The following is a 16,137-nucleotide window of genomic DNA, read 5'->3' as shown; positions in this document are numbered from 1 at the left end:
ACCCAAAAATGAAGCTGTTCCTGCAGCGGAAACTGTACTAATGCAACATATTATACTTAACAAACAGAGGGAATTAGAAAAGGTCTCACATCTAATATAAAACTGTTTCAATAAAGGGCTTCTACCTACTAAAATTGAGAGAAATAAAGCCCTCGGCACTATTTGACGGCTTTATTCTAGACCAATTTCTTGACTTTTTTCAAGAATTTTATACAAGCCTGTTTGTTTCAACACATTTTATTGCCTGTAGCTGTACTGCAACGGAATAATTGTCTTAAGACACACAACACCTGTTAATAAAGAGAGCACTGTGTCTCTCTCAGGAACATAAACAGCTACAGGCCTGATACAGAACACCATGTTTCGGACTCTGTTTAATAAAGCGGTAGAGTACTCCTAACAAATGAAAACAAATTAAATGCCTGAGTTTAGTACTTAAAATGTGGTTTCTGCTTTTCTTCTTCTCTGTCATAAAAAGGAGAGGAATAAGCTTTTACCTCCGTCCTCTTCCAGGCCAGCAGGTTCTCAGTGGTGAGCTGGTGTGTTCTCCTCATGGCCTCCAGCTCTCTCTCATAATACTCCTGAGCCTTGGCCAGCTTGGCCTCATACTCCTCCACCAGGCGGACCTTATCCTTTGTTAGCTCCTCCACCCTCTCCATCAATGCCTCCACCTACGCCAAGAGATGGATAAACAGAGAGCTTGTCAAGACACATTCCAAAATCCTTTTTTAAAAACAACAAGTCTTGAATAGATCAAGCCCCTAAACCACATTATGTTTAGTCTTAAGTTAGTTTTAAGTCTTTTTATTGTTGAGAGAAAAGAAAAATGGGAGAAAAATAAGAGAATGACATGCAACAAATCTCTATAGCCAAATTATTATCACTCCGGGTTTATATTGTGCTCATAAGCTAACTGCACTACAACACACTACATCCTTTCATTTCATTGATAAGCCTTAAAAAACAGCAGTTACCCTCGAAAGAAACTTGCTTTATCAACTTTCTACAAAAATCCCAACATGCATCACTCCGATCCAAACCTCATCTATCTCCCTCGCTCAATCGAGCTCCGCCCACCTCTTGTCTATGAAGCTCAGCCAGCTTCTCCTGGTCTTCTGTGGAGGAGGCGCTTTGGTTCCGCTGGTTGTTGAGGAGCTCCTCCACCTCCTGGCGGTGGGTGGTCCTCAGCTCCTCCAGCGCTCGCCGCTTCTCAGCCTCAAACTGTGCCTGAGCCTGGCTGAACGAGCGCAGCTTCTCCTCAAAATCCCGACGCATCTCCTCCACCTATTGAAACCACGGAATATGTTCTATTCTGTTTTTGTGTTACTGCTAGCCCAGTCGCTAATGGTGTCACGCTAACTGATCGCAGCATCGCCTCAAAATCCTCCCGTAACAATGAGGGAGGCACAAAACATTCAGTTCTAGCATCTCAAGCCTTTCAGCACTTGTTTGTTATTACCAAAATAAAAGCTTGAATCTTCTCTATGTACACCTCTAAGCAGAGCAAAGTGTTCTTTGCAGCGCAAGATCTGAAACAGTTCAAAAGAAAATGTAGAAACATGTAGCGTGTGATGTGATGTCATATGTCATGTAATGCGAACTGTTAGTGCTGGTAAAGATCTTTTTGTTCAAGCTGGAAGCAGACACTGTGAAAGCATTTAAAGTCCAACGATAACACACAACAATCCAAATGTAAGAGATAAAGAGCTGAGTTTATTTACCCACCAGCTCTTTACATCTAAGTAGGGCTGAGATGTTCCTTTGTGCCCACATTCATCAGTGCATATGAAACTGTGTCACATGATCGTATGACATGACAGATGACATGATACATGTAACAATATTAGATTAATATCTATTTTTTTAATTGAATAACTGTACAGCACTCTGTTTATAGTAACCACTGTCCTTAATGTAAATATGTAAGAAGAATTGTGTATGTTTCTGTTCTGTGTACTGTTTGTTGTATATGTGTCTTTCTGGCTGCTGTTACAACAAATTTCCCCTTGTGGGACAATTAAAGGATTATTCTATCTTCTATCTATCTTATTGTAGCATAACATAATCTGTGCAATACTGAAGTAACAGCAGACTATAACAAGTAGAAATCATACTTCCTTATAATGAAGTGAACACTTACTGTATAAATAAGCAATCTACCGCCTTCTCCTAATCAAACGTGCCAAGTAGCACTTCATTCTGAGTGTAATTTTAATTTTGGGAGCGAGGTGCGTACAAAAGAAGAGTGCAGCAGTGAAGAGCGCGTTTGTGGCACTAAAAGTTAAATTCGTATTCATTATCAGCATATGCCAGTAACGATTATGACATCCCCCCTGCTGTGTGCAGCTCGTAAACAGCTTACCACTCGTGTGTCACTGGCAGATGCTCCTGCCCATGTGACTGGTGTGTCACCCTTGTTTTAGTGTCATATGCTGGATTACTAAAAACATGTTGCTGCTACTCTACAAGCATAACTGTGTGTGTGTGTATCTGTCTGTATGTAAGACATAATATTTTGTCAGTAAAAGATAGCCTTATGTATGTAATGTACACTGTCAGTATTTCCTTTGTTCAATTGTTATTTCTACACTGTACCACTAGAGAGACACCGACAGGCAGATCCAGTCTCCTAGTATGCGTGACATGCATCTGATTTTTCTGATCTAAGAGAGGAGTTCATACCTATCCCCTCCAACTCATCATTTCTGACTGCTAGTACCACATGTTAAATTAAAATAGTGAAACTGGTAGCGCTAAATGACACAGAGGTTGTGGGTGTTCCACGCTGTCTGCACAGATTACCTAGTGGGAGGCAACCTGTCTCCAAACAATCACGGTCTGACTCAGACTGACTGCAATCACTCTCAGATGATGAAGGTTTGCAAATAATTGCTGTCTAATTTAAAAATAAGGACAGCCAGCATGTCTTTCTATGCTGATGACTGCAACCTGTCTGCAACTCGTCTCTCTGCAGTCGGGGACTAAACTCAGCTGGGTGCCATGTCCCTCAGCTACTATATGTGGAGAAATTTCTGCTTCAGATCTGTGAGATTCTGGCTGAACTGTGGATGTAAGGAGTTAATGTGAACTTCTGTGTGTTTGGACAGCAAAATATTTAAAACAGATGCCAACAGATTTGTCTCAGTCAATCACAAACAGATTACACATAATTGCCAACTTGACTCCATTTAATTGCAAACTGACTGCAGACTTTTATGACTGTCTTGATGCACTGAAGTTGCTTTAAAGATGGCAGCTAACTGCAAGTGGTCACAAACGGGCTCCCAGTTTTAAAAGTTATAATTATTTTTCCAATACATCTTTTTCAGGTCACACCACAGTCTCCACCGGCTGTTTTCCCAAATGTGGCTGTAGCATTACACAGTGCATATTAAATTAGGGCCATAAGTATTTGGACAATGATATAAAAAAAAATCTATTTTCAATCAAGACGTGACTGAAGCACACACCTTCAGAATTAATTCGGTGGGCTTCATTATTATAGATTTTTAAATTATTTTGATGCCGTCGTTACAGCCTGATGACAGCGAGCGTCCTTTACCTGCATCAACATCTAATTGATGTCAATTTAAGTTGTCTTTCAGTTTATAAATTAAACAATAATATAACATATTTGATCAATTTTATCATATGTGCCAGTTATAACCTATTAAGGTATAAAGTCTGTGGTGTGAAGTAGTATTACTCACTAATGCTTGTATCAGTCTTGTTTGATTGATTAATCTGCATTCAGCACAAATAAACCATTCCTGTTGTGCATTTAGAGCATAACACACTTTACATTTTTACAATTACAGCCTGAATACAAAAACATTGGGATGCTGTGTGATATGTAATTAAACACACAAGGAAAAGATTTGCAAATATAATAAACTCATCTTTTGTTCAAAATAGAAAACAGAAGAGAAACTGCAAAAGGATTTTTATATCCAGTACATGACATCATCACAAGATTCCAAGGATCTGGAGAAATCTCCAATGTCCAAAAATCAATACTGGATGCCCGCGATCATCAGGCCCTCGGGCAGCATGCATTAAAAGCAGACGTGATTCTGTCATGGAAATCACTGCATGGACTCAGGAACACTCCCACTGTTCACTGTGCCACCCGGTTAAAGCTCTATATGCAAAGAAGAAGCCATATGTTAACATGATCCTGGAGCGCTATCGTCCCCTGGGCGCTGATCCTCTGAGCAAACGGTCTAAAGTGGACTGAGGCGAGTTGAAAAACTGTTCTGTGGTCAGAAGAATTCACATCTGAAAAAGTGGATTCTTTATCCTCAAGGAGAAATGAACTATTTGCACTCAGGCCAAAACTCTCTTATGTCTTAAGGTGTAAGTGGATAAGTGCCTCGGGGACTGGCAGTTTGCACATCTGGAAGGGCACCAGCAATGCTGAAAGTTATATACAGATTTAGAGCAACATATGCTCCAATCTTTTTCAGGTAAGACCTTGCATGTGAAACATTTGGAGTATCATGAAGCAAAAAAAATGACAACAAGAATCACATACAGTCAGCATCTTCTCACTAAGTTTTGCATGTTCTGCATGTGTATGTGTGATTACATTTACATTTTACACAGCATCCCAACACCTTTCATAATTGGGTTCATGCATGAAAGTTAACAATCAGGTATTACTTTTGTTATGAGCCCAACCTTACCTCTCTGCTCATAGAAACCACCCTCTGCGTGTGCTGGGCCTCTGTGCACAGCTGCGAGTCCTCCATCCTCTGTCTGTACATCTCGAACTCTGCTAGAGCCTGAAGACAACAAGCACAACAGTGTTACATAAAGACAAATATGGAAACATACAACTGCAATATAACACACCCACTCCTGTATTATATGTTAAGTTGATACTATCCAGTTTTTTACACCTAAATAATCCATATTAAAAGGCTACAACATTAAAACATACTATTGCTTAAAGATGACAACGTAGGAATATGTGAAGCAATACACAAACTAAGCAAAGCCTGGCTCGATACAACCAAACTAAGGCTACGTTCACACTGCAGGTCTTAATGCTCAATTCCGATTTTTTGATCAAATCCGATTTTTTTGTCTGCTCGTTCACACTACAAATAAAATGCGACAGCAAACGCGCTCTAGTGTGAACGCTCAAAGCGGCCCGCATGCGCAAAAGAAGCTGTCACACACAACGAGCTCTGTTTAGACCCAGAGCAACAGTATTGTTTGACTGATGACCTTAATATAAAGACTTCGGACTTCGTTTCCCAATTTTTGCTTTAAGTTATTTTGTTATTTACATAATAATGTAAATAACCTAATAATGATCCTTATTGCTGTTTAAGAGAGGAGCGGTGCTTCAAATGATAGCTGCAGATTTCTGTCAGAATCTGCAGATTATACAGTACAAATAAAATGTTCACGTTGTCTTCCCAACAGTTTCACTAACATCTACACTGGATGGCCAGGAAGCGTTCGCGATGTCTTCTCGGGCGCTTCTCTGGCGCTGATAATTGGCTTCAGTCTTGTGTCGGTGACGTAAAAGGCGGATTTAATGCGACTTGACCGTTCAAACAGCAGTCGCTTTCTAAAACATCGGATATGTATCGGATTCAGTACCACATACGAAAGTGACCCAGATCGGATTTGAAAATATCGGATTTGCGCCGTTCACACTGTCATAGCATGATCGGATATGGGTCGCATAGGGTTAAAAAAATCGGATTTGATGCGCTTTCGCCTGCAGTGTGAACGTAGCCTAAATGAAGCCATGTGGTGCCCGGCAGCGCTGAATGACCTGTCTCTTCATGTGTTCGTGGAGCTCTACAGATTCCTCCAGACTGGCAAGCCGCCGCCTCAGATCCACCTCGTCCGCCATTTTAGTCTTGTACTGCATGATCTTGTCTCTGGTTTCTGTCACAATGTGTTGGACCTGAGCAAGAGGAAAGAAAGCAGCCAGTGCTTTAAAACAGAACAGAACTTAAATTTAAAACAGAATTTAAAACAAAGTTCAGCTCAGGTTTAGGCAATTACGATTAAGATGATTATGAGCAAGATTAAAACTTTTTTGTTCTTTTCCAAAGTGGAAAAATATCATAAATTTACAACCAGAGTAGCAGGAAATAAGACCTGAGGAGAAATATGTGAAAATAAATAAGAAAAAGGTGCCAGCACAACACCGTGGACTCCAAGAAATGTTGGCAGGGGGAGAAAACTCTCACTTTAAAAATTTAACACTTGAAAGAAACACTCATTTTATTAACAATCTTGCAGACTACAGTGCACAAGAGCTTCCCTCTAAAAGAAATACCAGTGAAATTAAGTAGGTTTAAACCACTTTTGTAAAGGCCAAGTTCACGTCCTCAAATAAACTCTGCCCACCACTGAATATAATGGGTTTTGATTTGGTGCCAGACTTGTTCTGTGTCTTTGAAACCAGTTCAGAAAATCGTAACATTTAGAACATAAGGCAGCTGGTAGTAAACATCCACACCGCTTACACTGAATCAGCTGAACCCTTTGAATTAAGTGGACAATCTGGGGGAACTCTGCTGTGCTGTGCTTCTGTTATGTTCTTGTATGTGAGGTTGGGATAAAAAGTACTGGTGATGTGATTAATCACGTAATTTCACAATACCTGTGGCACATTACGGCTGAACACATTACGAAGAAACCCAATAAATGTGGATGTTTCTATAGACATCAGGGAACAGGGAGTGTAAAATATGACTTCTTCACAGATTTGACCCAGATTAATACCTCTGGGAGATTTTTGGAGTCAAGTGTTTAACAGTGAGCATCATCAGCCCTTAGGAAGCTATACCACAAACCACTGGAAACATCTGTACCTGCCATGGTGATTTAGCTGTTAAGCGAATTAATCAGCTGAGAAGTCAGAACTTTGCATCTGGAAACAGCTGTGGGTAACAGATGCTCTTAAGATTTAAGTTCATCTTTAGTTTAACTTTCCTAATCACCCCTCAGTCAAATTAAACCCTTTCTGCAGTGCTGACCTGCTCGCTGCAGGAGGGCGGCAGACAGCAAAACCATGGTTAGCCTTGATAACAAAACTGCAGTTTGCCACTGAATTTGCTCCTCTCCTCTCCAGTGACTAAAATACCAAACAGAAGATGGGGAAACCTCACTAAGGAGAATTCTGCTTCACCACACTTTTATAATGTAAATGAAATAACACCATTTAAACACACTTTCATTCCCACAGCAGTTTGACACCACAAAAGTGACAAACCACACGGCTGTTTATCAATCACAGAGTATTTTCCACCACATAATAACAGGGTGTTCAGAATCAGAATCAGAATCAGAATACTTTATTGATCCCTGGGGGAAATTATTTTCGGTGTTCGGTGTCTGTACCTCGTCCTCGTGAGCTTCTTTCAGGGACTCGATTTCTTCTTCGTGCTCATCGTTCTTGGTGTTGAGAGCATAAATTACCTGGAGAAATGAGCAGAATTAGATCACAGAAAGAAAATGGTAAATGGCCTGTATTTGTATAGCGCTTTACACAACCAGTCATCCACCCATTCACACACTGGTGATGGCAGTTACATTGTAGCCACAGCCACCCTGGGGCGCACTGACAGAGGCGAGGCTACCGGACACTGGCGCCACCGGGCCCTCTGACCACCACCAGTAGGCAACGGGTGAAGTGTCTTGCCCAAGGACACAACGACCGAGACTGTCCAAGCCGGGGCTCGAACCGGCAACCTTCCAATTACAAGGCGAACTCCCAACTCTTGAGCCAGAAGACAGGAAAGAAAGCTCTTATTAACTGTTTCAATATCAGATCAATAGAAGTGAAGACTAAGCTCAGCTCTGCATCGAGAGTGCAACAAAATCAATACCAACAGCATCAGGAAAGGAGAGAATTATGTTTCGTGTTCTGATTAAAGACAGTCACACACTGAGCCAGGACTACGCTACACACAAAACACAACAAAAGTCCCACAAAGGGAGGTGGGGGGGCGAGGGGTCGGGTGTTCGATAATAAATTTGGTGCAAAGGAGATAAGTGAACATTTCACAGTAAGCACAGACGTTCCTGTGGTCACAGGAAAGCCCTCTACTGGTTGCTGCACATTGCACAAGCCTAAGTGAATAACATCTCGTCAGTCATGCTTGCTCTCTCTCTACCAGGAATATAAGTAGGTTTTACAAGTGCTGGAGGTAAATGATATGCAAAAAAAAGAAAAAAGCTTAAGCTTCAGCAAATTGAAGCCTGCAGGGAGAGCAGCTAATATTCAGTCACGGTCAGCTGAATTACAGCCCCGTTGGCATCGAGACGAACGGGTCCACCTTTTGCTCCATTTACAGGTGAGAGGAAAAGGTTACATACAAATCTACAGCAAGAAGTGGGCATAAAGGTATAGTGGTGGGGGATATTTATCCTTTATGGGCAACACTGCTGACGTTTTAAAGACCACTGGGATCAACAATTGAGTAATCATCACTGCAGGGTATTTGCAACTTTATTAAACTTCCCTGTACTCAGCAAGAAATACTAAAACCACTGCTGTGATACATACTGTATCACAGCAACTCAATATAACAGCTGTTTAATATTCTATATTACACTTGATCTCCTAGTGCCTTTAAAAGCAGCATTATTTTGATTTTTCAAACTTGCCGTCTAAAGTATGTACACTGAATGTGTTGCATCCTCAAAAATGCACCGTGAAGAAAAAATAAGTTGACATGGGACCACGTGGGAGGCAGAGAAATCATTTCAGTGAGCCAACTGACCTGGAGCAACATCTAGCTGCGTGTCTGAGGTAAAATAGGATAATTGTACCTCATTGTATTTTCAGTACCGGTGAGTGTTTTAAGCTACAAGCACACTTGTTGCCAAATGTAGTGGTCTGATTGTACTGGTGAAGATTGTCATTTCCACAACACTGCCCCACTCCCCCCCTCGAGGTCCGCAGCGCTGTTGAAAAGGCTCTGGAGGTCCCTGTATTAAGCACATAAACCTGTGACACAAAAATCACCAAACTGAGACACCACAGACTGTTTTCCTTCCTGGTGATGAAGGAAAACGCTGGGCTGGCATGTAAAAGGACATTTATTCCCTTCAAGGACCTGAAGCTCCATAAAGCACCCCTCCAATAGCCAAACCCATCTGTTCTCTGATTGGATAGTTAAATTTGTGATTGACATGACATTGGCCAATCAGATGAAAGGAAGAAAAGTAGGATCAAAATTCGTACTTGAAGCTTGAAAGTTGAGTGCAGAGTTTCACACGTATTTTTTGGCTAAGTCCACACACAAACCTTTTTTACACACACAAAACTGATTTACAGGTACAAAATATTTATGACCACAATTTGAGCCCATATAAATGCAATTTGCAGCTGAGACTTTGAGCTGCACTACAAAATGGTTGACTCGCCATAGTGCGAAGGGGTGGACCCACACTTGCAGCCGAGGAATTGCAAAATAAAACAAAAAGCCTTGAATCTGAATTAATCTGAAATAAAATGAAATTAAAAGAATTGATTTCTCTTCCCTTTAACCACTGCCTGGTATCCTTTACAACTGTATTCTAAAAGAGTGACATACCATCTGCTCATTTGTGTTTTTCCACTTTACAACAATCCCGCCTGAATGTTTTTATTGGTGCTAAACTGAAATTTTGTCATTGGTTATTTTATGTTTTTAAGCTGGGAGCAAAATCAGTGAGAGGAAGGTGGATTTCAACCCTCCACTCTCTTTGAGAGTGAGCCTTGATTCCCAGCAGTAAGTCTGCCGTGGAACTGTTCCTTCAATTATACATGATTATTTTAATGACGCTGCTGTGCCTGCTGCTTTCATCTCCTTCTTTCCCTCCTCTCTCTTTGCTCCCATCCTTTCATCTCCCTTTTTTGTTCTTTATCTCTCCTCCTCTCTTCTCTCCCTTCTCTCTTACACTTTCTTCTTTGTCTCGCCATCTCGCAGGGATGAAGATACCTAACATCTCTATTTGTATCTATGGTATAAAAGTGAGACTTGAGTTCCATAAATAATTTCTCACGGAGCAATTGTGTCAAAGTAACCCAGCTGGAAAGGAAATTCTGCTGTGATTAACCACTGATAAAACCTTACTTGGTAATTAGATAGTGTTATTGACTTGGACTGTTAATGAGTGATGAATTTACTGATGAAAAAGAAAAGTCAACAAAGCTTTTCAGCTACATAAATCATTTAGCAAAGCTGTCAAACACTCTCTGATTACGGCTTTTCAGATTTAATGATTTGCAGCTTTTCAATGTTTGGTGTCACCATGAAATAGATGACAGTGTTTCCTACTCATAGACTTTATTTGGGAGCGCTGCCCAGGTGTATTAACTGTGGGAAAAGTATAATTGGCCACTCAAGGAGGCTTGGAAGATACTGCTCAGCTGACAAATGGAATTAGGATAAGCAGAAGAAGATGGATGGATGATGGATGGATGGATGGATGGATGGATGGATGGATACTTCTAACCAACTAGCCCCAGCCCATCTTCTATTTTCCTATCAGCAGATGTATCAGGTCGCTGTTGTGGCAGCCCTCGATATCATTCAGCTGCCCCTCTAGAGAGGCTCTTCTTCTGTTGTAGACTCTTCTCGAACTACTGTGGTGATGACAGTTCTTGCTCAGCTCTTAAGACACTCTGTGAACTGGATGGCTACTCTAACAGGGGATTTATACTTAAATACTTAAACTTAGACCGCATACCTTTCTGAAACCCTCTACCATAACATATGCCGTAATCTGACTTAAAGCTACCTAAAAATGTAACTGCACATGATGATGTGCAGGTATAAATGCTGGCAACGGTGGCTGCTACTTGTGTAGACTACACCTTAGTATAAATTAGGTGTAAAAAGAGCCTGTGACAGGTGGCTGGATGGATGGTTACGGATAAGATGGCGCCGAGTATGGCAGCCTCGTCACGAGCTCCCCCAAGCAACAGCTGTTTTCTGTGTTTACTTTTACTTTATTTATTTTTTTGCACAACTCTGTTGCTTGTGAAGCTCGCACACAAGAATTTCACTCGCATGTACTGTACCAGTGTACCTGCACATGTGATGTGACAATAAAAGTGATTTGATTTGATTTGAGGTGGAGAGGTTGTTAACAAGCTGCTATGTTGAGCTCAGTGAGGCTGCAGAACAGAGCAACGACTACTGCACTTACCTGCTGTCCATGAAAGTGGAGTTAGAGCTCATCTACAAGACAAGAATCTTACTGAAGAGGCAGCTGCACATATCGGCCATTAATTTATTGGTCACACAGTACACTGGGAAACACTGATAAAAAATTATTTTGGTTTTGAGGTTAGCCAGCGAACATTACCAATAAGAAGACAGTCTGTGATGAGCTTTGTAGCATTTTCTGCGATTATAGGATGTATTTATTCAGTGCAACATCTTTGAGACATCCAGCCAGAATTAAAAGAAAGCTTCAATTTACACAAGCGTTTCTAAATGTGAGAGTGGATTAAAAAATATGTAAAACTGTCCAACCTAAACTTTTGCCCTTTATTCTATAGTAGTATCTAAATCTGATATCGATCATGGAGCGGGACCAATACAGGATTTTCAAGACCAAAGCCAATATTTGGCAATTTAAAAAATCTGACAAATCCTTGCTAATATAATTCGAGATGGCACGATACCACTTTTTTATGTCCGATACCGATATCATAAATTTGGATATCTACCGATACCGATATGAATCCGATATAGTGTTTTTTAATCAACAAAACTGTTTTTTAATATCTTGCTGCATTTTGTATAAGTTCATACTCAAGTTTAAAACAACAACTACACTAAAGCTATTCTGTTATACCTGTATGCAAAAAAAAATATTTCATAGTTCAGCAATACTGATCAATCTAATAAACTTAAACCTACACCATCCTCCCTATTCTGGTATTTTAAAGAGTACTTAGCGTAAATATTAAGCAACCTAACTAATAGGGTTCCAACTCCCAGCAACAACAAAAATAAAAAAATTAAAAAATAGGGAACCACCCCTCACGCTCCACCTCATGATGCTTAATCGACGTAATCAACCTTAATTTGATGCAGTGTGAAAAAAAATGCACAGAAATCAATTATTTCTCAAGAAATATTAAATAGATTCAACATCTTTCTTCAACAAAATTGCAGACTGCACAGATGGTACCTTCCCAAAGGAAAAAGTACTATAGCTTACTAGGGTATATATATTAGACTTAATAGTTACTATATGCAGTAATGGACTTATATTCATTTTGCATCAAATTAAAACTTTGGGTGTCAGATAATTATTTATTAAAAGCTAGACATTTTAAATGAGAATAAGAAAGAAAAGTATGTCTTTGTGCCCCCTTTTCCCTGTTAATGCCCTATTGGCCCCCCTGGCTAAACTTTGCTAGATCCGCCCCTGCACAGTTACCAGCCGTCAGCTACGTAGAAAAAGATCCTCGAGTAGAAAGTAATATTAGAATAGAATAGAATAGAATAGAATACTTTTATTTGTCAATTTCTTCAAATGTACTTGCCATACAAAGGAATTGAAATTACGTTTCACACTGTCCCATGCGTAGACATTGACAACAATAAGGTGCAGATGCACAACAAAAACAGCCCTAACAATAAAGTAATAAATAGTAATATAATAATATAAATAGTGCTAAAAGAAATACTAAAAATATATATATAGTTGCAGGTGTGTGCAATTGCAATGCAAGTCAGGAATGTTTTCAGTTCTTGGTTCAGAGAGTGTTTCTTTGTTGGAGAGTGTGCGTGGGTGAGGGGGAGTAGAGTCCAATCTGTCTTCCTATACTTCTGCCAATCTGGTGATTCTGCTGGCTGGGAGTCAGGAGGGAAGAGAGTTCAGCAGTCTCACAGCCTGGTGGATGAAGCTGTTGGTGAGCCTGGTAGTGCGGGAGTGGAGACTTCTGTATCTCTTTCCAGAGGGCAGGAGGCTGAACAGACAGTGCGCGGGGTGGGTTGCATCGTTGACAATTGTGATGGCTTTGCGGGTGAGGCGAGTGGTGTAAATGTCTTGCAGGGAGGGGAGTGGTACACCAACTATCCTCTCAGCTGTTCTCACAATGCGTTGTAGAGCTTTTCTGTTATAGTCAGTGCAGCTACCGCCCCACACAGTGATGCAGCTGGAGAGGATACTTTCAATAGTGCCTCTGTAGAATGTAGTCAGGATGGGTGGTGGAGCACTTGCCCGCTTGAGTTTGCGCAGGAAGTAGAGGCGCTGTTGTGCTTTCTTGGCCAGTGATGCTGTGCTGGTGGTCCAAGAGAGGTCCTCACTGATGTGCACCCCCAGGAACTTGGTGCTGCTCACCCTCTCCACCGCAGCGCCGTCGATGGTCAATGGGGGGTGACAGGTGTGGCCTCTCTGGAAGTTGACAATAATCTCCTTGGTCTTACTGACATTTAGCAGGAGGTTGTTGTCTCTGCACCACGTGGTCAGGAGCTCAACCTCTTTCCTGTAGTGGGTCTCATCGCCCTTGATGATGAGCCCCACCAGCGTTGTGTCGTCCGCAAACTTCACAAGGTGGTTGGAGCTGTAGGTTGGTGTGCAGTCATGTGTCAACAGGGTGAAGAGCAGAGGACTGAGCACACAGCCTTGTGGAGCCCCCGTACTCAGGGTGATGCTGTTTGAGACCTTGTTGCCCACACGCACCGCTTGAGGCCTCTGGCTGAGGAAATCCAGCAGCCAGTTGCAGAGGGAGGTGCTGAGGCCCAGTCTGTCCAGTTTACAGATGAGTTGTTGTGGTATTATGGTGTTGAATGCTGAGCTAAAGTCTATGAACAGCATTCTCACATATGAGTCTTTCTTGTCCAGATGAGTTAGGGCTGGGTGGAGGGCAGAGCAGATTGCATCCTCTGTGGATCGTTTCGCTCTGTATGCGAACTGGTGTGGGTCCAGGGTGGGAGGTAGGGTGGATTTGATGTGTGACATGACTAGTAGTTCAAAGCACTTCATAATAATGGGTGTCAGTGCCACGGGGCGGTAGTCATTGAAACAGGCTGGGGATGGTTTCTTTGGCACAGGTATGATGGTGGCAGTCTTGAAGCATGATGGGACAGTGGCTTGCCTCAGGGAGGTGTTAAAGATGTCTGTGAAGACATTCTTCAGCTCCTCTGCGCAGTCTTTCAGCACACTACCAGGGATGTTATCTGGACCCGCTGCTTTCCGGGCGTTGATGGTGATGAGTGTCCTCTTCACGCTGGCAGCAGACAGGCACAGAGGCTGGTCGTGTGGAGGTGGTGGTGTTTTCTGTGGGCGTGTGTTGTTCTGTGCTTCAAATCGTGCAAAGAAGCTGTTCAGGTTGTTGAGCAGAGTGGTGTCGCTCTCACAGCTACGCGCTACAGGCTTGTAGTCTGTAATAGCCTGGATGCCTTGCCATAGGCTTCTTGCATCCTTGCTATCATTGAAGTGGGAGGTTATCTTGTGTGTGTAGTCCTGTTTCGCTTTCCTGATGCCACGGGACAGGTTGGCTCTCGCTGTTCTCAGGCCTATTTCATCCCCAGCTCTGAAGGCCTTGTCTCTGGCCTTCAGCAGCCTGTGGACATCTCCTGTTAGCCATGGCTTCCGGTTGGCTCGAGTTGTGATACTTTTCACCTGTGTTACATCATCAATGCATTTGGTGATGTATGAGCTCACCGTGTCTGTGTACTCCTCGATGTCTATGATGTTATTGTAGGTGGCTGCATGTATTTAATGTATTAAATACATTCTAACAACAGCTGATCAAGCTTAAACGTGCTGCTGTTGTTCAGCCGCTGGTTTCCTCTTTCTGGTACAAAGTGGGCCAAAAGCAAACAAGAGAGACGGACTCGCGACAGAAAAGCCGATCAGCTGATCGTTAAGCAGTTTCATGATTGAAGTAGCAGCAAGAAGAGGCAGTGGCTTGTTAAGCTTAACGCAGGAATGCTTTACAAACATTCGACGTGCTAAAGTTCTGAGGTGAGTTACGGGGTGTTGCAAGTTTTGTGAGGTGCTTTCGTGATATTTAATGGATCGGATTACATTTTTTATTTTTCTCCGATATCCGATCCAGTAATTTAGGTCAGTATCGGACCGATACCGATACGTAATATCGGATCGGTCCATCTCTAAATATAATACGACAATGCGGGTTAAAAAAAATGTAACTGTTGTGTTACAACAAGTCGTGGATTACTCGTGTCATTTTAAGTGTAATCTAAGTGTCCTCTGGTGGACAAACTACATCATCAACATCAACACATAACATGATTACATGGTGGTTCTTCCTTCTATTATTTGCTTTTTTACAATATATGTGTTGATACTGATATATTAATGCTGCCGATATATCAGTAAGGCTCTAATAGTTGATATGACGTGAAACTATTTGACTGCCTGCTCTTACTCTTTAAAAAGACCTAAGATTTTTACTGTAGCTGTTCTGAATTTTTCCACATTAAACAAATCTGCAGCAGTTCAGATTTACAAAGGTGATAAACATGTTGTGCGTGGTTGCATAGAAGCAGACTGTAAAACTTGCTTGGCTCAGATTTTAGGGTGAAAAAAGCAAACACGGTGTGATATGTGTCACTCTCAGAGCACTACAGAATAAACAGACTTCACTGGCATCTGTCTACCACACAGATGCAACCTGACACGCCATAACAAGCTGATTAATGTTTGCAGCAGCAGAAAATGAGGAACTTCCAGCCATGATAAATGTAGCACGACTGTGTGATTTTAAGCAACACACACAGCTGAATACATAACAACTATCTATTTATCTGTATATGTTTAATGTAGCCATTAGGAGGGGGTTGTGGAGTTCATGCACCGGCACTTGTTCCGTGTTATTTTTACCTAACAGGTTCCCAAAGAGAAATGCATGAAAGTGAAGCAGAGCATGCACACGTCCACTGCTGAATATGACAAGTTTGACAACAAAAGGAAGAGAACGACAGCCAATAGTTTCTTCTTTTCTTCTCTGCTGGAGGTCTCACAGGAACATTTTCTGTCCCGAAGCTCCAATCAAAACAAGCCTAAAGGCAATACAACAGCCTGCAGCTACACACAGTTATTCAGTGCTGGAAAAAAAAACACAAAAACATCATGAAACACCTTTTTGTACCACTTTTACTGTTGCTCATCTCACTCTACTGGCAT

General features: G+C 41.6%; 1 protein-coding gene across 1 annotated transcript in view; it reads right to left on the bottom strand.

The window, feature by feature from the left end:
- The window catches only part of fam184aa (family with sequence similarity 184 member Aa), an 81,293-nt gene that overhangs the window by 57,125 nt on the left and 8,031 nt on the right, over positions 1–16,137 (bottom strand). Inside the window, exons 2-6 of the mRNA XM_085348067.1 lie at positions 7,372–7,449; positions 5,792–5,926; positions 4,686–4,784; positions 1,078–1,284; positions 498–671 (exon numbers count right to left, since the gene is read on the bottom strand). Of these exons, the coding sequence (XP_085204193.1) occupies positions 498–671; positions 1,078–1,284; positions 4,686–4,784; positions 5,792–5,926; positions 7,372–7,449 (693 nt within the window). The remainder of the gene's footprint in view (positions 1–497; positions 672–1,077; positions 1,285–4,685; positions 4,785–5,791; positions 5,927–7,371; positions 7,450–16,137) is intronic.

This window comes from Diplotaxodon limnothrissa, linkage group LG23 (genome assembly GCF_057381915.1).
Source record: "Diplotaxodon limnothrissa isolate DT_005_m linkage group LG23, D_limnothrissa_male_GT1.1, whole genome shotgun sequence".
NCBI classification, from domain to species: domain Eukaryota; kingdom Metazoa; phylum Chordata; class Actinopteri; order Cichliformes; family Cichlidae; genus Diplotaxodon; species Diplotaxodon limnothrissa.
The sequence above is the reverse complement of the archived record's forward strand: the minus strand, read 5'-3'. Positions and strand labels throughout refer to the sequence as shown.